General features: G+C 37.5%; 2 protein-coding genes across 2 annotated transcripts in view; one reads left to right on the top strand and one right to left on the bottom strand.

Moving 5' to 3' along the window:
- macrod1 (mono-ADP ribosylhydrolase 1) overlaps positions 1–25,916 on the top strand; it is a 50,663-nt gene that overhangs the window by 7,723 nt on the left and 17,024 nt on the right. Inside the window, exon 4 of the mRNA XM_057348977.1 lies at positions 24,112–24,141. Within this exon, the coding sequence (XP_057204960.1) occupies positions 24,112–24,141 (30 nt within the window). The remainder of the gene's footprint in view (positions 1–24,111; positions 24,142–25,916) is intronic.
- flrt1b (fibronectin leucine rich transmembrane protein 1b) lies at positions 639–20,528 on the bottom strand. Its single transcript, XM_057348976.1, has 3 exons — positions 20,324–20,528; positions 7,313–7,724; positions 639–4,866 (listed from the first exon to the last, which is right to left on the bottom strand). Exon 3 carries the CDS (start codon positions 4,746–4,748, stop codon positions 2,604–2,606), a length of 2,145 nt encoding a protein of 714 aa, XP_057204959.1. The 5' UTR covers positions 4,749–4,866; positions 7,313–7,724; positions 20,324–20,528; the 3' UTR covers positions 639–2,603.

Here is a 25,916-nt window from a genome sequence, read left to right as displayed (position 1 = left end):
ACCATATGTTGGTGTCTGCAACTGTCTTCAGTGTTTAACACCTGTCGTACACTTAATAAAGAGTCAATAATTGGAGAAGTTGCTGTGAATTGTAAACGGATGTGAAAAAACCTGTTTTCCAATTATCTAGAATTACATTCCTTTGAGAAATGGAGTGCAAATAGCACAGCATGTCCTTCTTCTGCAATTGAAGGGCTTGATCTTAAAACCATTTTTTTTCTTGGATAGTCTATGTTTTACCCTCTCATTATATTGATCTCTGCATTGCTTACACAGGCATTACCACTCTCAAGACTAGAGACTTGTCTGCTCTTGAACAAACACAAACACATTCTTATTCACTCTACCAACAGTTGTGTGTGTCATATATAATGTTATTGTATAAATTTTCTATGAATTATTTAGTTTCCACAGCTCAATTGGCTGGACATTGTGTTCTAAGCGCATAGGCTGTGGGTTTGAGTCCCAGGGAACACACTGGAATTCACTGTAAATCGCTTTGGATAAGAGCTTCTGCCAAATCCATAAATGCAAGTTCATAATGTCCTTATAACCTGATAAAAGAGATTTGACATTAATCTCAGATTATGGATTATATATTCTACATCTCATCTCATTAACTAGGTACACATCAATAATGCGTTTCATCACAACTTTTAATCGTACATATATCAATGAAAAAGATAACAAGCTTTATTTACTATCCATCATGATGGTATTCCATATCTAGAACCAGAGAAAGAAGTAATTTACATGTACTATTTCTTTGAATAGTTCACTTTTAAAATGCATCACAAAAGGCTGGAAATCTCAGATCCGGTAGAGATATTCTTTCAGCGTTCCTACTTTTCAACTCTCCAGGCTAATGCGTCACAGAGTCAGAGCGTGAAAAAAGTGGATTGTCTTTAATCGGTTAAAGACCTTTGTTCTCTCTCTCCCTTTATGGGCCACACACAAGATGCAGTCACAGTGTTAAATTTTTAGTAATCCCTGATTTCTGTTTTCCTGCAACTCAGGGGTATAGACACGTGCAGTGTTTCACACACAAACATTGTAATGAGCTGACACATATATGTGTATTGTGACCTACTTTGATGAATCTGGTGCTCATGACATTTCCCAAAAGACTGTTATGTTCTGTATTAAACCCTACCCCTTTAGCCTGCTTTTCTTCAGTGCTAAATGGACTGTTATCTATGTTGGCCTGTCAGTTTGGATTGATTCATCAATTAGATGTTCCCCCTTATGATTGTCTTTAAGTCCGGCTTTCTATTTTGTGTGATGACGTGATATATATTCGTGGTCATAACTTGCTTTCTGGAAACATCATCATTTAAATGCGGTTGTCTGTTGTTGAGGTGAACCTACAGAGCTTTGTAAATTGTTTGGTTGTTTTTGAAACCTCCTTCATGTGATGAATGGAATATTTTTTTTGCAGACAAGATTTTCAATGTCTGTTTTTTATTCTTTTACGAACATGAAACCTTTCTCCCTGCCTTCATCTCCTACTCTTGCTTTTGTCTCACTTGCTTTTTTCTCACTCTCATTAAAAGAAAAGAAACCCAGTAGCAATTTGAGGCCTTTCATTGTCAAAACCATTATCACAACTGTCAGCTCCCTGGGTCAGGAACAAAGTCCTCGTGCTGCGTGCAAAAGAAATAGAGAGAATAAAGGGAAAGCTCAAAAAAGGAGGAGACTGAACTGAAATATTTGAATAACACGCTTCAGAAAAGACTTCTTACTGTCAGTATCCCCAATAACGGAAAGGCATGAGATTTCCCCAGTGCATATATACAGTACACGATACAATCCACATAGTAAAACTATACCTATGTTGACCAGGTCCCAAATCTCGTCATCGTGCTAACCCTTATATGAGCTAGTTTTAGGAAACTCATAATCATTGGTACATGAACAGCTTCAATTATCTGCAGAATATTGGTTAACATCAACACCAAGACTTGTATCCCTGGCACTTTCTGACTATAATAGATGTTTACGGGTCTCGCCCTTAAAGAACAAGGTTTTGAAAATAGAGTGAAGGAGGCACAAAAGGGTACTTTGGAATAGGGGTGTGCCGAATGAAAACCTGCTTCATTCACAATAAGAGGACTTCACAGGCGTCTTTTTATGAACCTTTTTAAGGTTAACCATGTTAACATTTGTGTACTGAATGTATTGTGTCTGTAGTATGATGCCGTCCACATACTGCATTTTAAAATTAATTATGAGACTTTTTGTAGACTGGTGTTTTATTTTTTCTTAGAATTTTTAATTTAGATCCTCTTATGTGGAATGATTTTTGTTGATGTTTATTCTGTGGCATACATTTTACAATTAAATTGACTAAATCCAGATTTTAATGTTACACCAATCCTTCAATGGTATAATTAATAACTATGCTATGTTAACTATAGGTATTTAGATAATAAACAAACTACTTAAATTCCACTATACAGTAATAACATTATGAGTGTGATAAGTAAAAAAAGTCCCCAGAAAATCGGCACACCCCTACTTTGGAACCTAGGGAAAAAGAACCCTCACCAAACTGCATTACCCGAAGACAGGAACACAATAGGCAGGGGGTTATAAAAAGGCTATCACGTGTACGAGTAATCTATGTCTGGTATTCCCCCTTCTCTATACCCTCTGTTTGTTCCATAACCTGGATTTCCAGTGTGGTTGAGAGTGCTCCTATAAAGAGTTGTATTATTAGAGGGAAAAATAGTATGGATGTATGTCATATCCTCAACTTTTGCCTTGGGCTGCAAAGGCTGTTGGGCAGACATCGGCGTCATTTGAAAACCGTGTGCCCTGATCTCCAATATTGAAGTGTCTTTTATAGTTCCAGATTCTACATAGTCATCATAATGTTTGCCGGCACCTCGCGATGCCACAACGTCCCTTCCGTATATGGAATGGTCACCTGGCGCGAGGTACCCTGCGCGGTGTCCATACCAACAGAAGATGCCAAAAATTAAGAACAAAGAGACCAATGCTGTTGCGCCTCCTATAATCCCAGCGAGCGGTAAAGCTGATAATTGGTCAGCTCCTCGATCGCTTTCCTGGTCTGAAATAGGCTGTTCCAGTGGATCGGTCTCTGTTTTGGCACAAGCGGGATGCTCGTGTTCTGAGTTTGTGTTTATGTTTAGGCCGCCTCCTGCCGTGAAGGGGGTTCTTCTACCTTCGCTTGCAGAAAGAGGCACCAAGCAAATGATATAAGTTGATTGGGGATGCAATTGCGTGAGTAAATACTCCCGTCGATCCCCTGGCACAAGCGTCTCTGTGATTGACCCCATCGCAGGACTGTTTCCTAGTCGCAGCCAGGAAAGTCTGAAGGAGGGAACAACGTGTGCAGCCTGCCAGGTAACGTGTACTGTTTCTGGTGTGAGTGGTTTCACACTTATTAATAATGATTTACCCACATAGCCACTTCCGCCAAGACTATCCTGTCCTATATCAGAATACTTGTGTCCCGGCCGTCTGGACCTGAGGGTGAAAAGAGACCCTTGGGGAAGCGGGGACGTTGTCGTTGCTGGTACTTGTGTTGGAAAACTGCCTGTGTCTTTTTTTGCTGCATCATTTCCAACCATCCCTCCAGCGTTGTCTGCGCTGATCTCACAGTCGTCCAAATGACTGCTAAGGTCCCGTAGTGCCATGCCTCTTACTCTCTCTGGTCCATGACAGGTTAAACCTCTCACAGTCACTGATGTACCTCGCTCATACAACCAGTCGTAAAGCCAACGGAGGTTACAGCCACAGTACCACGGGTTCCCTCGAACAAGTAACTGCGAAAGGCTGTCCAGGTCTTTGAACAAACCTTTTGGAAGAGTTGTTAAATTGTTGCCTGATATATCCAGTTTCTGTAGTCTTCGCATGCCATCCAGGGCACCTCGTGGCATGTGGGCTATGGCATTGTCTTGTAGATAGAGACGAAGAAGATGCATGCTCGGAAGGTTTAAGGGCGGGGCCTGGAGAGAGTTACGAACCAGAGAGAGCTCGGTTAGGTTGGACAGACGTGAGAATGTGTCATCTGCGATTCGTTGATTTGCCAGCAGATTTCCATCAAGGAAGAGACGTCTTAGAGAGGAAAGTCCTCGAAATGCGTGCGTTGGGATAGTTGAAATTCGATTGTCATCCAGCCTTAGCTCCTCAAGTGATGCTGGCAGTCCTGATGGTATACTAGAGAGGTGGTTACGTGACAAGAAAAGAAGTCGCAGCCTTGGATTGTTGGCGAATGCTTTGTCTTCTATGCTTACGGTGGAAACCGAATTGTCATCCATGTGAAGCTTCTCCAGCAAGGGGAGTCGTGCAAGAGCAGAGCGAGGTAAAGTTCGTATGTTGTTGTCCTGTAGGTGGAGTTCCCGTAACGATGGAGGCAGATGTGTTGGAAAATCGTCAAGTTCATTATCATAAAGGTAGACTACTCTGATGGTCAGTCGTTGCTCTAAAGATGTTGGTAGCCCAGCGTTGTCTATTCGGTTGTTTTGCAAATAGAGCACAGCTGCAGTTAATGGTAACGGAGGGATGATACTTAAGCCTCGGTCATTGCAGTAAATGAAGCCATCATCACACCTGCAGGTGGAGGGACATGGCACTTCACCCTGAAGCTCAGCCTCTCCGAGAGCGGCCTCGGCGGCAGCCGCCGTTGCTGCGGCAAACTCGAGGACTTCCACCAATAACGTCAGGCACAGGAGAAGTAGGAACAACCAATCGCGGAGTTCAATAAGGCTCTCTGTGGCCATAGTTCAAGGCAGTGTAGCCCACTCTTTTTGGTGAGTCAATTTAAATGAATTTCCAAAAAATGCAGTAATGGGGGAACACAGGTCTTTTCTTGTCCTTTTTTGCTTCCAGTCACAAGCTCTGTGGAAACAAATGAAAAAGTGTATGAGAAATTTTGTATAAGAAACGTTAGTACATTGGTTTAGGGTCATGTACTGTAATATTGTATACTGCTTAAATTTGACAATACATCAGACGTTATAGGTAATTTGAGACATTTGTAAGTTAAAGCATAGAACTAAGTCAGCCAGAATGGCTAACTGTACTGTATATAACACAGGGTGCATTAGGCTGAGACATTAGAATATAAAAGGCCTGAAAATAAAGGCAAATGGATGGAGGTTAATATGTGTGCAGAAAATATAAAGAGGTGACTGTAACTATCACATTGCTGCATTATACATTGAAAATCGCAGGTGTGAGGTGGTCACTCTGAATATATTAAATATGACTGACATTTAAGAAACAATTACAGATTTATTTCTGGAGTGACATTAAGTCATGTTAGAATTCATGTGATTCGGGGAAAAGAGTTTGAATAAATCACTGGTTTAATTTTAGCCCAGGTTTTATAAGGGTTCACAGAAGGGTGAGCTGGAGCTCTCATTTTCTGTCTGATTTGCAATTGAGATTTTGATGAAAAGCACAGACATTTACAACAAATTGACATGCATATTGGATGCTGTTTCTTGCTTGTTATTGTTTTCAAAATAGCATGAATTATTCAGAGAAACTATGTGAAATGCCCAACAGAGATTTCACTGTTTAACCAGTCATTGACTAGAAGGCCTATAGAATTGTGTGTTTATGTGTTCTCAGTGACTCTTATCAATGTAAAATAGTGAAAGGAAGAGAATGAATATTTTTATTTTATTTTAGCTGAAAACCTGTCTCAGGTTTAAAGTGTACCAAACACGAAATGTATGCATTCACCATCTGATTTTTAAATAGCTTGTCAAATATCATTTTATTTTACAATGTGTCATTTCACATTTCCTAAAATTCCATTTTTTAAGGAAAGGGAAATAATATATCATAATTCTTTGTGTTATAAAATTAGTGTACAATTACAACACTATCTCACTAAACCAAAATGCCTCTTTTTGCTTTCTAAGGGTTTGTGTATGATGGGTTTATATGCATCTCTCTCTGCTGGGGCCTCATTCTTTTTTTTTTTGCTGTCTGTCATCCCATGGGATCGGACTCAAGGTTGTTTGTGTTGCAGGCCAGGCCAGATGGGAGTTCGTTGCCTGCCCCTTGGTTACAAACGTCGTTACCTTAGGCAGCGACTACATGCAAAACAAACCCTTAAACAGAAAGCTTGTGCTCATGCAAATCTGATTGAGATATGGCTTAGATAAAGAGAGAGAAAACTGAACAAATCGTTTGTTTTTATTCGTAATAAAACAAACAATTTTATTCGTTTGTTTTTATTCGTGTGTGTCTTGTATGCTTTGACTACAGGCAACATTTATAATAAATGTGGAAAAACGTGCAAAGCCAATGTAATTTATTTTTAGGGTTTTTAAAAATCTGATATCATTGTTGCCACTTTGACTTTCTCCTTATTTGTCTGTCTTTTTAAATGAGGTGCGTTGAAAATGGGAGCAATTTAAATGTCATATTTAATGGCTCTCCCAGTGTGTATACATTTGGATATATTTAGAAAAAATCAGCTGTCTCTCAGGCCTGCCAGTGTATTCTCACAAAGGAGAGAAAGGAGAAAAAAAGAAAATGGCAAAAAGCCACTCTTTTGAATATCTAATATAATGTGCCTTTATGCTACGGCCATTTCTTTTCATCATAATCCATTTAGCTGAGGCCAGCGAAATAAAACAGCAGTGTGTGTGTTACGTGAATGTGCATTTCATTTGGTATGTGTGTGGGACTGTAGAAAGTAATATTTATGAAAGGAAAGGATGCGTTGTGTAAAACAACTTGTACGCCGTAGGTTTGCTTTTAGAAGGCAGACTGGGAGTGAGACGCTGTCTGTCTCTAACTTGCAGCATAGTTTGAATGACAAAAATTTGTATGTAGACAGGATAGCATTACATTTTCTCTGTTCTACAGCTCTGGTCTATTTCCATCTCACTGGCTCTTTCACTCAAATGCTTCTAAGCACTGAAGGATGTTTTCAGCCTGGTCATCTCCATAACCGCCCACTGTGCGTCTGTAATCTCTTCTTATACTCTTCTTTAATCATACTATTTTTTTCTTTTCCTCTTTATCCTGCTGATCCTCCTGTATAAATCCTGCATTTTCATCCTGCCTAAATCTTTTTATGCTCCTTAAGTCTTTATTTCCTTTCTTTTCTTTTTTTTGGTGTGTGCTTCAGTTCAAAAGTTGAATTTCAGATGCACCCTCCACTTTCATCTATCGGCACAAAACTCTATCTCTTATTTTTTTATTAAGACAGAGGCAAACAGCATCATAGTCGAAGGGGAATTTTGTTATTGGAGCACTGCAAAATACCGCAAGCAATTTTGTTTTGGTTATTTTTAAAACAGAACTTAATAACTGTTCTTACCATCTAGTGAGTATACCACATTGTCCTTGGCCTTGCTGTGTAGGTGTGAGCAGTCTGATTTTGAGCGGTTTCACCTGTTCTCTTGATTCTGGAAATTGATAAAGGGCTCAAGGTCTTCTTTATGTCCTTTGGTGTTAGTAACCGATAGAAATTGCAGCTTTTTATGGTAAGATTCCCATGAGTTGTAGGCACTGAATTAAGCATAACATTTGCCAGAAGATCCTTGGGAATCTTTCCAGTCTCAGTCAACAAAGGCAACCAGCACCGCTCCCTCACAGCCACAGTATATCCAAGCTGATGATGTGTATTCAAGCTGTAGTGTGTCCATCAAAGTTGACTTCATGTTGATTGTGTTTTCTTGATCGGCAGAACACAGGAATGCTATTTCCCCTCATCTTTGAGACCATGTCACCTGTGAAGAAAACCAAGGTAACATTTTTAGTGATTAGGAGTGCCTGGCCAGGAAGAAATACTTTTATATTCACAGTGTGTCATTTCTCTTTAAACTTGGCCCGACCTATAAAGAACTGTATTTCAAAGAATGTCAGCTCTGAAAATGGCGAAGTCGAAGTTCAGTGTGCAGAATTAAGTGGAAAATCTCTTTTACTGACGGCTTCAAGCCATAGCCCAAACAAAAATGAAGTCTCGCACACATAGATTGTTGCAAAGTGGGTCACAGTGTTGACAAGACTGAGGAAGAGCAACAAATGATGGCATCCACCTCCACTCATTCCGCTGTATTGTATTCGGTTTTTTAGACAGACCAATCATTTTTTATGCTAACCTATACTTGATTTTTGTGTGATTTTGAAATTATGTGCAGTATGTGGTCATATATTTAGAATTTCGCATTGAGTATTCGTTGTTTATGTTTACTAGAACTGCTCCTAAGGGATTCAGCCTCTGAACCAGCAACTGTTAACTCTCTTTGTATCATAGTGTGCTGAATCTGTTTAAATTCCCAGGCCTGACATGGTTGATTTGTGTTTGTGATGTTGAAAGTCTCCTCTGGGTCCCACTGACTCCCAGTCTAATTGCTTTTTCACAGTCCAGTCAGATATTGGGAGTGATCAAAAACATTATTGCAGAAATTTAATGCACTATGTGGACGCAGCAGCCTGGTGAAGATGGATCAGCAGAGAGTCATAGTAGCATGTGTGTGAGGAGACGGGGAGCATTTCCAAGGCGCACGGCTAATGTAAAGGGAATTGAGCAGAGGAGGAGTAATAAGGACAAAGAAGGCTAATTAAAATCAATGGACATATAGGGGAATTTCTGCAAATCAATACTTGCAGATAATAAAAAACAAAACGGCTATTTAGACAGATGCATTAAATGTCTGGTCAGTATAAAAACCAAAAACTGCACAGCCCGTTGCCCTTCACTGGTCACCTTTCTCACTCTGCCTTCTCTCTTGAGTGGTGTAATGGGACAGTCACATTAGGGAAGGGATTATGATGGAAGATGATAAGCGGTTAGATCTATGCTGCTGGCATGCTCACACTGACCTCCATCACCACCAAGTGTGCTTGAGTAAATGCTGAAAATAGACAGTAATAATGTTTGCCAGGAGTGAGGTACAGTGCTAATCCACTGCTCCTGGTTTGTTAATATTGCTGATGGTACAGATGCCTCCATATTAAAATGGCGACTGTAGGTGACACATCTGTCACCCTGTGTGCGCATCAGTGCCCCACACGCATGTCCCTGCATATATAAGGGTAAACATGTTGTGTGTGTGCGTATGCATACGTGTGTGTGAGCCTGTGTCGAACATTTTACCATCCTGTGCACGTAACCTACCCATCTCTGCTTTTCAAATTCTCATTTGCTGAGCGAGGGAGAGAGAATGGAAAAGAGAGAGAGGCAGATGGAGGAGTGGAAGAAAGAAGGAAGATTGATGAACCAATTGGAATCAAATTTGGAGGCAGAAATGACTGTCAGGCCAAGTAGGGTTTAAATCCACAATAACATGAATTCACAGCACTGATATAAAGACGGATACATAAACCCACATAGTCACTCTCACTGAGCTTTTGTCTTAGGATCATGAAGGAGCATGAAATCTTAATGGTCTATCGCGTCCCTCACACAGCTTTGTCATAAAATATTACTCAAGTACATCATGAAATAATTATTTCCTAGCAAATCCAGTTCATTATTAATTCACGACAGGCATTGATGAATAGTGTTGTTGTATTGGCTGGCTAACAATGTAAATAAATGGGGAGCTTTATGTAACTGTCTGATGGCTTGCACATAAGAGCAGTAACTTCGGTTAATATGACATGATTGTTACAGAGCCCTCGAGAATTGTGTGGTGTTTTACTGAGCAGCGACTGTGCACGCACGCATATGATACTTACATTAGGGCTACAAAGCTAGGCATCGTAATAGCAGAGCATGGGCCACGGGGCATACTTGTGTGTCAGGATATTTATCAGCTCCCATATCAGCACATGCCTGTGAAACTAGGGCTCATGGCCTGCAGGCTACAACGTTGTACTGATAGTCTGCAGTCCAGTTCTGTTTCAAAATAGTTTCATCAATGCAACTGTGCATTCAAGGAGTCTTGTAGAATATTCTATGAACGTTCGCCGGTTGCTGTGTTCACGAAACGACAGACCCGTCTTGCGCTAATGATGCTTCAAAGCTTCTTTTCGGGAAGCAGTCTAATTCATTGCACAGTCTACTCGTAATTACGTACTATTCAGAAACGCAAGAAAAATATATATAATTGCTACACAGAGATGTTTTGACAGTGAAGTACAAACACCTTGATGAGATGTGCCTATAAAGGTACCGATCACGGTCCAGTGATGTCTCAGATCTTCTACCGTCAGTGTCTATGTCGTGCTGAATAGTAATGTGTGTGTGTTTCACTCTCTAAGATCTGATGATAATTAGCTAAAGGTAATCAGGGGTAATTCAGCAACGGGAGCGAAAATGGCAAGAGACGCAGGGATGTGACCGGCCTCTCAACACACACCCACACACTGCAGCCTTTTAGTATGAACAAGCAGGAGCAAAGAGAAGGAGAGGGGATAAGGGGTAAGTGTGACAGGGATGCATGGATGAGGAAAGCAGGAAAACATCATGTTTCTCCCTATTTTCCCATGAGCTTCTTTCTCTTGTTTTGATGTGCTCTCTATATTTTGACTTCTATCCTCTTGGATGTTCACCCGTGCATTTATTGTAATCTGTGAACCATCAATGCATAAATGCCTATACTGATTTATGTGCTTATTATATTCAGTGTTGGTGCACTGAACAAAGTCAGTGGCTTGTGAATGTGATAAAGATGCACTAAAGGTGCTTGGGAATAGAGAGGCCTATAGCATTGAGGTAACTAAGAATCATTCAATGTACTGTATGTGATACAAAACCTCAAGTTTTACGTGTAATTAAAAGCATTACACGAACAAGCCATCATTCCTCTTAGGCAGGGCTGTACAGTGCAACATATATGTCTCTGCTAAGAATAAATATTTAGTTTTTGCGATTAAAACTTGTTTTCCGGCTGCATTGAGTCGATGTGGGAAAACATGGAAGTAAGCGGAATTCGACCAGGCCTATTTAAATATGTCATCTGCTTGTACTGCGTGTGTACGAGTGAAGGAGCTGCACACTTTAACATGTTACAAGCGTGACAGTCGTGGATTTGTCTGTATCTCACTATACAAGTACATGAACACATGAACTTCATCCACAGAGCTGTTCTGAGTTTATTTTACAAGCGTTTCACTGTTGGAGTGAAGCCACCGTCAAACACACACTGAACCTCAAGCGTCTTCGCGACGACCCGCCAAAATAAAAGTCCGCTTAATTTGAACCAGATAATTTTTTTTACTTGTAGTAAATTTATAAACTGCAGTAAACACGATAGTATAATTTAATATTTACTATAGTAAGGTTAAACAATACCCAAGAATTTCACTATAATGAAATAATTATAATATTATAAATACTATAGTATACTAGAGTTTTTTATGGTTTTTTTACTGTTGTATAGCAAAACATTGAAAATACAGAACTCGGAACAATTAAAAAGGAAAAACGAATTTGGGAAAAAAAATTATATGGCCCTAATTTATCCATCTGTAAGTAACATTAATGTCGTTTGTCATTTACCTGCCTATTTATGTAATGAACTGCACTTTTTATACTTGTGCTACAACTATTTGGCCTGTGCTACAAAACTTTAAGCCTCTGTAGCTATGTGCAAAAAAAGTTAACGTACAGCCCTGCTCTTAGGGCTGGTTGCATTATAGGAAAAAAATGTGACTAGGATGTATGGATAAAAGATATAGAAAGTTGTAGCTTGACAGGAGTGCACGAGGGCATTCATTTAATCTTGACATACAAGGGCATAAAATGTAATACTGTTCTGTTGCTGGTTTTAATGTGACATAAAAGCAGCAAGGTATTCTTCTGTGCAATTCAAATGTCTCTTTTGCTTTCTGAGTGACATGTATTAACTAAGAAACAGCATGAAGGTATTCAAGAGGTTCCAGGAAGATACATGAATGGACTAAAGAAAGGACTAAATGGAGAATGTGTGTGGTTTATTTACCTTTTCTAAATCGTGATAGAGCTAAATGTAGCAGCATGGTGAAACCATTTCACGGTGTCTTCTGGTTTGTACAACTGCACCTGCAACATGCTATTCAAACGCTATACAGCTCATATAAACTTTGAGTCTCAGTACACGTTTTATAGACAGATGTGCGGCTAAGCAGTCATCTCCTATAAAATCATTTTAATAGACAAGAATTAATGTGCTTGACACTGAGGTTTAATAGACCATTTTGGTTTCATGATAAGTATACACTTGCATTCAGTTTGTTTTTCAGCGTTGCCTGAATGTAGCAAATTGAATGTTTATGATTCCAGTCACCTCATCGATTAAACACATTTAGACGTAGCCAGGAATAATTTCCATTCGGTTGTCTGTCTGTCTGTGGTTAAAACTGTCTCTTATTTTTACAGAACAGCCAGGAATAATTTCCATTCGGTTGTCTGTCTGTCTGTGGTTAAAACTGTCTCTTATTTTTACAGAACACTACTACATAAAAACAGACCATTAAATTTTATGCAGTGTTTTGCCACTGATATAATTTATGCTTTTTCACTTTCTGCCTGAATTCTGCCACTCTTACGTTCATGTCCCTAATGAACAGGTAAATGCTAAACTACATTTTATTTAACCAGTCCTGTTGAGTATTTTTCCTCCTTTCCTAATTAATGTTCTCAAAAATATATAATATAAAATACTATATTTAAAATACATCCAATTTTTAACAGTTACTTACATTGAATGACATGATGACCTGACCTTGCCGCCATTCAACATGTCCAAGGACGTGTAGAGCTTGCTGAGCTACATTTGTGATATTGTCTGGTATTTTTTACTTCCCTTAAGGTGATTAGCTCATCTGTGTTATAAATGTATGATAGAAATTTGTCACTGTCACTACCTCCAGCCATGCTTCATCTTCATATTTTGTCTCGCAATCTATTTTATTCTCATTTGTGTATATTATTTGTTTATTCAGTTTTTCCCATCTCCCTCTCTTTAGTGGTTTCGATAAAAATAAAAAATATATTTGTGCCAGCGAACAATTACCCTTAAGGCTGGATGAGATCGGCTTTTATTAGAATTATGCATGAACACTGACATACCTAAATCACTGTCTGATGGAGTTACATTGATGCATTTTAACTAGCTCCCATTCGCCTTCAAATAATATTCCTCTCTTGTGTGACCATTTCACTCCTATTTCCCCTTTTGCTCCCTTCTTCTCTTTCACTCATACCCCTAGTATCTCTGTAAATGATGCAGTCACTGGAAGTAAGCAGACAATTTAAGTGTTGGGTACTTCACCATTCTCCCTTTCTGTCTTCAAGCGTGCAGACACACAAAACAAACCAATCATACCTCTTGCCATCCCTCAGTCTGTGCTTGTGAACATCAAACACAAACACTCCACGAGTGTGTGCGCTAGAAGAAATAATTTGGTTTGTGTGAATTTGGCTTAATGTGGGTACATTTCTCTTATCAGCCTTTTACATTTGGAAGAGCGAACAAATATCATAATAAGCAGCCCCCACTATGTGCTGAACAGAAAGTTGCTTTTTTTAAATAAAGACTATTCATGCATTTAGGTCAGTGAACAAAGTTGCCCGCATGTTCAGCAAATGCAATCACAAAGCGGGGAGTGAAACGAACCATGTTTTGAAGAGATCTCTGCTAAGCTGAACTGTCTTTGGTGTCCTATGGGAGGCCTGTGCATTTGTTTTTTTATAGCTCATTTAGAGCCAAACAGCAAGGCATCATGCCGTGCGCGTGTGCGTGCATGCATTTGTACATTCTTTACACAGTACACAGTATCACTTTGATTACAAAGTAACTGAGCATAAATATAAAAAGTTGCAACTCTACTTGAATGGGTCTCTCTGCGTGTAAATTATAAATGAGTTGTAACGATTTAACAGGCATGTGTTGGAGTTTGATAAGCTATGTAATTTCAATGCATGCTGCAGGCTTTAAATGTACATGCTTTTAATCAAAGTGTGGTCCACATGCGTGCACGTCGTTTGCGACAACGCAGAAGTGATGTGCGGTATTGTATGCCAGGATTCACTTAATTAACCTCTCAGCTCAAGCTGCCACATGCTAAAATTAAGCTGAACTTCAAAACTAGTCGCATTATCAAAGCCAAGTTCACAAGTGAGAAATAAGAACTGGTTTTGCATAGAATAAAAAATACAGCTATTCAGGCTGCTTTCAGACCATGTCAATTATCCAGTGCCACATTCACTTAGTTCATATCGCCTCCATTTTATTGATTTTTAGAGCAATACAGGCAACTCTTTGAGACCCATTTACCTATAAACTGTCTGCCCCAGACTCAATTTCCTCTATCATACTTTTCCTCAGACAACGCTGTCTTTTCTTGACTGTTTCACGGCAGACTTTTCACATCTAGATATCTCTGTCTAACAGTAGCGTGTTTTATTCTAGTGAAATAAAAAATTACTTTGTGTCAATGACCACAAAACGGCCACATTGATTAATGAACGGCACTGACGTAGGTCTTGTATCTATGACAACCCTGGCCTGGCAGAGGATAAGACAAAAACACTCATTGTTGTGTGAGAGCTGTACCCTTTTTAGACAGCAAGACGAATCTGTCTGCATTTCCGTCTATAAAAAAGGACATTACTAGGAGCTCAGTGCTTTCTCAATCTGAGATTCATTCATGTAATCAAACAATAATTTTTGAACAAAGAGTTGATTACATAACTAGATTTAAAGAAAAAAGTATTGTTGACATAACCTTGTTAAATTTTTGGTTTTCCAGAAGTACTTTGGTTGTGGTCACTGATGTTTTGTAAACAATGACTTTCTGCCACTGGGCTTTAAAATGTAGAATTTAGAATTTAAATTGCTATTATAAAATATATGTTTAATATATATGTTTTATATAGTGCGATATGTTTGTCGCATTTTCAATCATGCTACTCATGATTAAAAAAGACTGAGGGGTGATTTTAAATGTGAAACACTTACAGTATATACCGGTTATAGTACATTACAGAGTTATTAAAACAGATCTAATTTTCCAAATTATTAAAACCATAATATTTAGCTGAGTCAGATCATCTTTATGGATGCAAGCCGCAATGATTTTCAACTGCAAGGCAGTTGCAACCTTGTTGAGAGTACTGAGATAAAAACTCCAGATTACAAGTGTTTGGTAATGCTAGGGAGACTGGAAAATCAAATGTAGGATTATTGCAGCTGCTGGCTGAAAAACATGAGCAAACACTGTGTTATTGCGTTTTAGACGTACTTGAATATTGAATGGACATTCTAATGCCACACTGAATGACTGAGTGATTGTTCCTGTTCTGGATATAGTGCTAGAGTATGAAGAATATGACTGTTATTTGTGTGTGATGTTTGCCATAGTGGGTAATAGATGTTGATAATGGTATTCTAGCATCTATTGTCAATAGTTAGATCATGATATGCTTAATGTCTGGCAGGCACATATCACTCATCAGAAAATGGAATCTCTCAAATTTCTCTTTTCGTGTGGCTTTAACAAAAAAATCCTTAGAAACACAGTTAATAATACATAGTAAACTGTGTTGTAATATATATTTGTTGTAGGGTTGGGAACAGTGTTGTAATGTAACAAAGTAAAAATACTTAAGTACAGTACTTAAGTATTTTTTGAGAGTATCTGTACTTTACTTGAGTCTTTATATTTCTGCAGACTTTTACTCCATTACATTTCTTGAACAAAATGTATACTTTTACTCTGATACAATTCCCCTAAGCATGTTTGTTACTACATTTACATTTACATTAAGTCATTTAGCAGACGCTTTTATCCAAAGCGACTTACAGATGAGGGAAACAATGGAAGCATTGAAATTTTTCAGTTTCAATGAATTATCAAATGACTTACTGTAATCAGAGAATCATAATCAGAAGAGCTTTATTGCCAAGTGTGCTTGCACACACAAGGAATTTTCTTTGGTGTTGGAAGCTTCTAGTACAGACATTCAACACAATGACAATACAATATAATAAGATTTAAAGTCTAAAAGATTCTAAAATATGCATATATAAAATAAAGACTATTTTACAGAAAATAGTAAGGGAAATGCAAGGAAAGAAAGAAGTAAGGGCCAGTCAGATTTGTTCTGATTTTGTTCCAAGTTGTTCTCTAAGAGGGATAATATTGGGGGTGGGAGGGAACTATCCTTTTATAAAGTTATAAGTTATAAAGTAAAGTTATAAAGATGTGGTTTCTGAACTTGTATTTTTATAGTTTACCAATTTGGCAACATGTTGTTCCTGATAAAACTACTGAGCTTGAGAAAGAGCTTTTTCAAAGTTGTACATTTCTATGTGCGCACCATTTTTTATCTTTATGCTAATTTTTTTACATTTTTATTAAAGACGTTTGCTTGCAACTTTACTTTAAATATTTAAGTAGCTTTAATATAAAAAGTACTTTTGATACTTAAGTACACTATTTATCTGATACTTTAAGACTTTTACTCAAGTCATATTCTAAAAGGTTACTTTCACTTCTACCAAAGTAATTTTCTGGGCATTGTTGGGTTAGTTACTCTCAAAAAGTAGTTAATTACTTGTTGCTAATTACATATTCAATTGTGTAATTAGATTACTGTACAAATTACTCTCTCCAAAAAGTGTTTAGTTACTTATTACTAATTACTTTCTATATCCTATATCAACCTTGATTAGTTAAGTGATTCAAGGATAGGCATGAAAGGGCTCTTTTAATTCATTTAAATAAATAATATTAAATTACATAAAGTACTCTTATTAACTGACCAAAGTATTACAAATGTGAGAATTATACATTAAAGCACAGATTTTAAAATTAGACTTTGAATTTTGATGTCAATTCCACTATTGCACACACATATATTACACAAAGTATTTAGTTTAATTACATCAAAAGTAACTGTAATTAAATTACAGAAAAAACAAGAGTAATCCCTTACTTTACTTTTTCAAGGGAACAGTAATTAAATTACAGTAACTAATTACATAGTAACTAGTTACACCCAACACTGTTTCTGGGAAGATATTGTACTTTTACTCAAGTATTGCTTTTATGTACTTTATACATCCCAGTTTCGATTCCACAGTTGAAGTAAAACATTTAGATATCAACCTGTATGGTTATTAAGCCTGCTTATTGACTTGTTTGCAAAATATATATATACAGTATATTTATAAGCACCGTTTTGTGTATATATACTCATAGAACCATGTTTTTTTCTGATTTATTACCAGAGTTGAACTACATAATGGGTAAACTGATAAATTTATGGTAATTCCTGTTCTTTTAAATGCAAATACAGTAGTTAAACTATGCTTACTATAGTAAAAATATAGTTAATTTTTAATTTAGAATTTTATTGAGATATCAGCAGATCACGCAACGCGTGTACTTTCTGAAAATATGCACACAGGAATTGATATGAGGAATTTTAATCTCAAGTATACGATTCCTATTCCTTTTGCTTCTGATACGATTCCTAGCCTTTCGATTCCAATTCCAAATTGGAATTGATTTTCGATTCCCAACCCTAAATGGTTGTCTTTTTTTCATTTATATATATATTATATATGTACATTTGTGTCCTGCCACTGCTGAGGGTCTTTTCAGTGTACTGTAAGTGATCTGTATGAACTATAGTGTACCTACAGCCCTAGTGTTCTTGTGTCCTTTAAATGATATATAATAAGGATGTTGAAAATAGTAGTCATTTACACTGTAGTAATGGTTTATTTTATTAGTAATTACTATTACTCTGTTTTTATCATGCAGCCCACTGCAGAGTGACCCCAGTGACAAATGCCTGTAACTGTAAATTATAAAATGGCTAGAGCTGCTGCCTACTTATCTCCCAAAACCCTGTATGCAGATACAATTTAAAATATCTCTGTAAACATATCTGTGAAAAAAAACTAATGTCTGGACCTGGGAAATATAGATCATTTAAATTTCCAAAACTTTGTGTTTGATTTCTTAAAGTGATATTTCAGAGGCAAAACAAAGTTTCTCTCTAAATCTAAGGCGATTTTTAAATCGCAAAGGCTTCAATTCTGTGTTATATGCACAGCTTTTCTGTGAACTACGGCTCTTTGATCAGTAGGAAGTACTGCTATAGCTAAAATTACTATGAGATTGGTTCGTTTACATGTATTTGGAGTTTCTGCGCGAGAGCACCCTCTGGCTTACGGATGTGGCAGGATTTAACCGTAATTCATTGAGAAACTGAGCATAAGAATTGCACGATATATCGTCCCAGCCCTAGTAAATATGGATATTTATTTTAAACAATTGCATTGATTCGCTTCAGAAGGCCTTTTTTTACCCCATGGAGCTGTGTTGAGCAGTTCTTTGATCGATGGATGCACTTTGTGAAGCTTCAAAATCTCATCCACAATTCACTCCCATTTTAATGCTTAGAAGAAAAAGGATAAATGGTATTATAACTCTGACTGAATTTGTCTGAAATAGTAAAACATGGTGTAATTTTGTTTTACCTCTGAAATATCCCTTTAAAATGGATGACATTTGTATTTCAGTAAAATGAATGCTAAAATATCAGTATTATTCTCATTAAATGCAAACGTTGTAATTTTCTTTAGTTGTTTATGTTATGTCAGTGTTCAATTTAGCAGGGGATATTTGTAGTATAAATGGGATATTTACTCTTCAGAAAAGTTGACAGTAGCCATATTTAATCTTTTGTGAATTTTCTCTTCCCGAGCTGTGTTGCTCTCAGCCTTCTGCTCTTTTCTCTTTCTCTCATCCCTCATCTGCATTTGACCACCATGATAATCTGTGTTAGAGTTGATGTACTCAGTCTGTGTAATCTGCTGCACAGAGAGGAGTTGGGTCTGAAGTACTGTGCTAATCCCAGATGTCTCATTCTACATGATGTGCGTGGCCCCAAAATTGACTGCGGTAGATCACTGCAAGACATTTATTGATTTGATATATATATATATATATGTGTGTGATTTGCTCCTATGTAATTAAAGTATTTATGTAAAATGTTAAAGAAAATTAGTGTAAGTGTAGAGCTGCTGGTTCTCTGTTGCAGTCCCAAATTAGACATTGGGTAGCTGGGCCTGTGTTTAAAAGGTGTGTGTGTGTGTGTGTGTGTGTGTGTGTGTGTGTGTGTGTGTGTGTGTGTGCGTGTGTGTGTGTGTGCGTGCGTGCGCGTGCATGATGTAGGCCTTACTGTACTTGATTCATGCAGTGTGAAGCGTGTTTGTTACATACAGGCCCCACTGTGTTGGCTTGACTATGGACTCATGCTGGCGACACTACAAAACCCCCACTGTTTCTTGGCTGTCACCAACAGGGCAGGGAAAATGATATAAAATAAGGAAATGTGATCAAATATAAAAGGGTTACTGCCATGTTAATATGCGCACACACATTCTCTCTCGTTCTCTCAACACTAACTGCACTTTCAGAAATCAAGATTATTTCCCTCAAGACCTTCGGAGGACTGCCTTTGGATTTTATAAATAATCTTCAACCCAAAACTGCAAATCCCTCTTTGCCTCTGTCTTTCTTTACACAGATGTTGGTCTCTTCTTGTTCCAAAAATGTACCAAGTCGGTAAAAAGGGGAACATTGCAGAAACATAATGAATGCAACAAACAACAACAAAGAAACAATCGAATAAAACAAATATAAGTTAAATAGAAAAGTATGTAAAAAGACAAATATCACTCAGGCATTCTGTTCTTTGCAGCTCACAAGAAGTGTTGAACTGTGATTTTTAGTTTTTTAGACCGTGATTGTAATCTGTGCCATAAAAAGCCATTTTTTATTACCCAATGATTTAGGTGCCTACTGTAGATGCTGTACAGTAGGCAGCTGTGCTATCCCGTTTATTTGTCATCTTTTGGACAATTTTAGTGAGTTATAGTACAGTGCGAATACAAGCGCAAAAAAACAGATGCATTACAGAGCTAAAGCCCAAGCCATGCACCAGGTTTGAAAGTACAAAACAAATGCAAATCTTCACCAGATTATATAGCTTTCATTATTTAAATAGTCAACACGAACAAGATCATTTTGGCAGTATACACATTGACGCGGCTATAATCACAGATCATTAAAATAAATGACTTGAGACTCCCAATCCAGGGGCTTAATTCAAAGCGCCTGCATTTAAATCGTATGTGGCTGCTGCCCGAGAGACATATTAAACAGGTGCTTAAAAGCAGATACATGAGAGGAACACGCACTCGGACAAAATGTCTTCATATTCTATCGACAGCGATTATAATCTATACTAAAATCATAAACACACCTTATAAAATCAGAGTTGCCGGTGACCAGACCATAACATAAATGTACCTCAGCCGTCTCCGGCTGACCGTTTGTAACAAGTAGCTCACATTAAGAACTGTGTAGAGCAACGTACCTCAGTCCGGGTAAATGGCATCCTCGTTAAAATTCAGATAAATTTGAATTTTCTTCTTTTCTGAAACGCGATTTTCAACGGGTTTTGTATTTTAACCGCCTCAATCTTCAGTCAGTCAGGCGCGCTGTGACTGTCGCGCGCGCTCAGACTCTCTCGCGCTCTCTCTCTCTCCCTCTCCCTCCCTCTCTCTCTCTCTCTCCCTCGCTCTCTTTCTCCTGTCACTCAGAGCGATGCGTCTCGCGCGCTCTCTCTTCGCGCCACTCCACCCCTTCATCTCCTCACCGTACTAACGGGTTTTAACCTGGACCACTTTTCGGTCAAAGTAGTATTAAAACATTACAGCAATATCTTGAGATGTATACAATATAAGTGGGTTTACAGCGAACTGAAAGACATGGTGTATATCAGGATGAAGATGATTGCATAAATAATCATAACATGAACTCTTTCTGTCTTTGTAATATTTGTAATATAAATATAATGTAACCATGGTTTATATATATAAAAACAATGCTTTTAAACAATTTGCGTTTACTTGTAGAAAAAAGACAATGCAATCACTAAAATACAGTAGTTATTTAAACTGTGGTTATGCAAATAATACATGCACTAAACTATGGTTATTTTTTCTAAAAGTTGCTTGTTTTTGTTTGATCTGTATATTAAATATGGATGAATGTGTTTGTTTGCAGCATTGTCAGAGTTGTTTTTTATTTGTGCTTATGTCATATTAAATTTTAATGCATGGCATGTTGTTTGCTGTAAGGGCCAGCCTCTAGTAGTGCACGTGACGCAGTGTGTACAGAATGCATGTCCGCAACTGTCAGTGCACTGAACTGTAGGGAGAATTGATTTGGACCTACATGTCATTCATGCCTGCATATATAATATATAAAGTATGTGGATTAAATGTTTATGAAGCCATCTTTGCCATAAGTATGTGGTATGGTGCATATGCGTATGAATGCGGTTGTATGTAGAAGCCAAGGTGTCTGCAGGGTTCTGGAGTGTCAGACATTAAGGACATCTGTTCAGACACACACCCGACATCTCTCTCTCTCTCTCCGTGGGTCTCAACCCCCCCCCCTCCCCCCCGGTGACAGGCTATTTCAGAAACACGGACTTCCGTTCCAAATACTTGACCATCACCTCTGCTGAACAAGCTCACTTTCTAATGATTTATTACTGCTGTTTTTCAAACTAATCTAATTTCCAGCATTCTTGTGAGAAATTAAAATTTTGTCAGGAAAGGGTAATACTTTTCAAGATTATGTTAAAAAATTATTCGTGTTAATTTTTAAGCAGTTAAAAATGCTACATTTATAATGTTAAAGACTGTAGTTTTCCTAGCGGGAACTTTCCTCGGCTCTTTTGATAGATGTGATTATTTAAAATGAATCTCTCTCACTCTCAGTTTCTCTGTCTTGTTTTTATGTGTGTGTGTGTGTGTGTGTGTGTGTGTGTGTGTGTGTGTGTGTGTGTGTGTGTGCGTGCGTGCGTGCGTGCGTGCGTGCGTGCGTGCGTGCGTGCATGTGTGTGTGTGCGTAAACTCATGCTGTGTTCTTTATTTTTAAGAAAAATTATGTTTTTGTTCCATCTCTCCAGTTCTAGTGTTGCCTTTTTTGCTACCTGTATTTTTGTGCATCCAAGAAAAATACTGTTTTCTTGTTTCTGCTGTACCTTCTTTCCTCTCTTGATCTCATCTATATACTTTTATTTCTTATTTCTTTCTCTCTCCCTCCACCTCACGTTTCTTTCTTACTCTCACCAAAGGCATTCTGTTAAACTCTCTTTCGGTTCCTCCCTCTGTTTTCTTTTGATCTTAATCCTGACATGATTTTGCTGTTGGTGTTTATTCCGTCTGTGATTGTGTAGAATCCAATTGACACAAAGAATCAGCACAAGAGGCTTTTTTGTTTATATTCCTAACCTTGGTATTGATGTTCATGGACATTGTTTTCCTTACAGATCCATTTCATCTTGCCTGAAGGGAATTCTTAGAGTTCTGAATAAGATTGCATTTTTTGAATGCATTTTCAAATACAATATGATCATGTCAATATACCTTACAGCTATTTGTGTATGCGTGTGTGTGTGTGTGTGTGTGTACCATCATTATCATCTCTGTGGTACCAGAGATGACATTGCACACAGAGTTTAGGCAGATGGCAAATCTCTCTCCACAGGGTATTATCAACTTACAGTCTTCACTCATTTTGTCCCCCACTAGTTCTGTTCACGTTCTTCCTCATGAATATCTGATCATCTTACTAGTATTTTTTTCTTTGACAGACAGAAGAAAAAGGAGCCGTCACTTGCAAATTACATCTCTTTTCTGCTCTTTTCTCCCCATCTCGTCTGTTTCCATCTCTCCCCCTTTGCCCTCCCTATGTAATTAACTAGGTTTCAGTAACAAACCTTTGGGCTTTGGGGTTGCTATGGTAACCTCGCTCTCCATACTGTTTTCTGTTTGTCAGTCTGTCTCTTGCAAGTGTGTGTGTCGGTGCTTTTGTTGCTTTTTTGTGGTTGTGTGTGTATTCAAAATTGTGTTTGTCTGAGCTTGCATTACCTCCATCTGGTAAATTATTTGCGGGCTCATAAGCGCATCACTCATCATGCGGTTTAATGTCCATGTGCAGAGGTGTAATGAATTTTAAATGGGAAAAATAATCAGCAATCTTATTGCTCATTTGTGTTGTAGCTCCGCTGTCTGAACATGAAACAATACTGTCTGTTTTACCCTGCAATGGTCTCAACTCAGACGCAAAACACTATTTGCAGTGTTAGTTCACAGTATTTTTTTATTGACTTTATACTGAAAACATTTTTGTATATTTATTATTAATCAGGTCTTTGCACTTTGAGTAAAAAGCTCTTTTGACAAGTATAATTTGTGAAATTGGATAAAGGTATATGTTTCACCCGTGACTTCAAGACCTTGCTTTTTACTGCATTGATGCGAAAGTCAATTAGCACATTGGATGACCAGTCTCAAGAATATTTATTTTTCACATTCTACTAAGGCAGAAAACCATATGAGTCATCATGCGCTACTTTGGTGCCGTGTAACCATTGTCTGATGAAGTATGGCACATTCAAAAGCCTCATACAATCAGGAATCAATTCTCCTTGATCTTCTTGATTTCTGTTTAATATACAATGTATTGAACATTTTAGAGGTAAGGATTCTCAGAACTTAAAACTAATGATGGATAAATTTATGGATAAGTCAGCCAAATCGTGTGTTGTTTCTTTCTTGTAAGCCTTAATAGCCTATACTGTATGCCCTTTTTAAGGATAGGTAAAAATGGGCAGCACAACCTATATTGAACGTGACAGCAAACCTTAACCTGCACCAAAGAGCTGTTTCTGATTTCACATGCAAACAGGGTGTTTACATAAAAGTTTACATAGAGGAACACGGCAGCAAAAAAAAGACTCATCTAATTTGTATATCTGTCTGTCTATTAATCTAATTGTTTAAAATTGCGCACAATTGTTATCAATGAGTGTAAAGTGGTCTTTTAAAAATATTTACAGACTAGACTAGATATAGATACAGACTAGATAGAATGCAAAAGAATACAATAGAATAGAGAACAGGTTTTCTGAATGAGAATATTAAACAGACTACTCTACCAACTTGTTATCCTTGAACTTTTCCTTTCTGACTGTATTTGCTTTGTCAGTCACAAAGTTATTTCCAGAGTTTCTGTTTTAATTTTTTGTATTAAATGTCTTGACATCTTCCCTGAACCGTTCTCTGTTTTCTCTTTCTGTCGTTTCAGCTAACAAGACACTGCTGGGTGGAGGAGGAGGTGAGTCGATTATTTTTTCCCTCTCTCTCAAAGGTTGAATGAGAAATGCAGGCACTACATTCATGCTCAAGAGGGGAAAGACATTAGAGGAGAGAAACAGTAGAGAAGTGAGAGGAATTAGAAGGTGGAAGAGAGCAAGTGAGAATCAGCAGGTGGAAGCCAAGGTGAGACAGTGAGAAGGTGTGTGTGATGGGAGCTGTTATCAGCCTGAGGGTTTACACATTTCTGAATTTGAACAGCCGATCTCCGATCGCCTCGTGAGTGAGAACAGAAGCTCTATTTGAGGAGCAAAAGAGCGATTAGAGACCCAGCGAGATGAAATGAGCGCTAAATTCTTTAACCATCTCTGATAGAGCAACAAGCCTTCCCCTTCCGAAACGCACACATACCCACAACATTGACAAGAGAAAAACAATTCATCAGCAGATTCTGAATAAAACGGCGGAATTATGGCGAGACGGTGCTTTTTCGAAAACGTTTGCTCACTGTGATGTATTAAAAAGTCCTTTGATCTGACAAGATGGTAGATCTTCCCTGAAATACAGTAAAACCTTCAGATTCCTGCCTTCTGTCTGTACGTACATGTATTCATCACACAGCCAACTCAATGGCATTAAAGTTAATTCTAAACTAATGCTGTCAATCAAAGGAAAATTTGTATATGAAGTAATATATTATATGGAGATTTATTAATTACATTACATTCAAATCACTCCACATGAAGATATTTCAGTGACATTACAATTGTGTTATTGTGTCAAATTAAGCATTAAATAAACATTACAAGTCAATGAATTTCTCTGAGGTAGCTATTTACACAGCCTATAATACATTTTGTACAATTTTGAGGTGTTTGGTCTTATTATGATTTAAGAAAATAAATGTGATTGCTCTCCTCATGAATCAACTGTTTCTTGTTTTTCACTGACATGTCTCTTAAGTGTTGAAGACTAGTGCTGCTTTGAGCCTACATTCAGTACGAGTAAAGTACTGTTAAAATCAGATACTCTAAGACTTTTACTGAAGTCGTTTTGGAATTGGTGACTTGTAACTTGTAATGGAGTAATTTTTGCTGCAAGGTATCTGTACTTTTACTTAAGTATGATTTTCAGGTACTCTTTACACCTCTGCAAACAAGCAATGTGAAAGACTGACAGCATGACAAGACACACGTCATAAAAATAAAAATCGCTTATCACATTTTTTTTTCAAATTCACGTTTTCTAAATACGTGTACAAATATTATTTTTGTATTGCTTAAAAGTGAATATGAACTTGTTTTCTTTTCAGTGTTTCTCCAGTTTACTTTTTCTGCAAATAAATGTAAATAGAAACATTTTTTTTAAATTTGGGAGAAATATTGTTAGTAGTTCACAGAATAAAACAAAAATAACCATTTTACATAAACACATATAGATAGTAAATTTAGAAAAACTGAAAAGGGTATTTAAAATGATTTCTTAATTTTTTTATGCAGTAAGAGATTGTAAAAGATTGATCAGTTGAATTGTTTGCTGGTATACTAATTTTGTAAAGAATTTACGCATTGGCTTGATTCATTTGTTTCATTTATAGTCGCCCTAGTCTGGCAATTTACCTAATTTTAAAGATCTTAAAAATACCAATTGCTTTACATTTAACATATAAATTACAATCCATCAGTTTACTGGTAGTCTCCTGAGGATGTAAAACTATGTGTACAATTACCCGAGTGCTGCTCTTGTAGTCATAGGGGCTCACAATTCTCTGGTCTCGGGAGAGTCTAAATAACTAGT

This window comes from Triplophysa rosa, linkage group LG13 (genome assembly GCF_024868665.1).
Source record: "Triplophysa rosa linkage group LG13, Trosa_1v2, whole genome shotgun sequence".
NCBI lineage: Eukaryota > Metazoa > Chordata > Actinopteri > Cypriniformes > Nemacheilidae > Triplophysa > Triplophysa rosa.
The sequence above is the reverse complement of the archived record's forward strand: the minus strand, read 5'-3'. Positions and strand labels throughout refer to the sequence as shown.

Coding starts and splice junctions, on each gene's coding strand:
- flrt1b (XM_057348976.1), bottom strand. CDS start 4,748: ATGGCCACAGAGAGCCTTATTGAACTCCGCGATTGGTTGTTCCTACTT.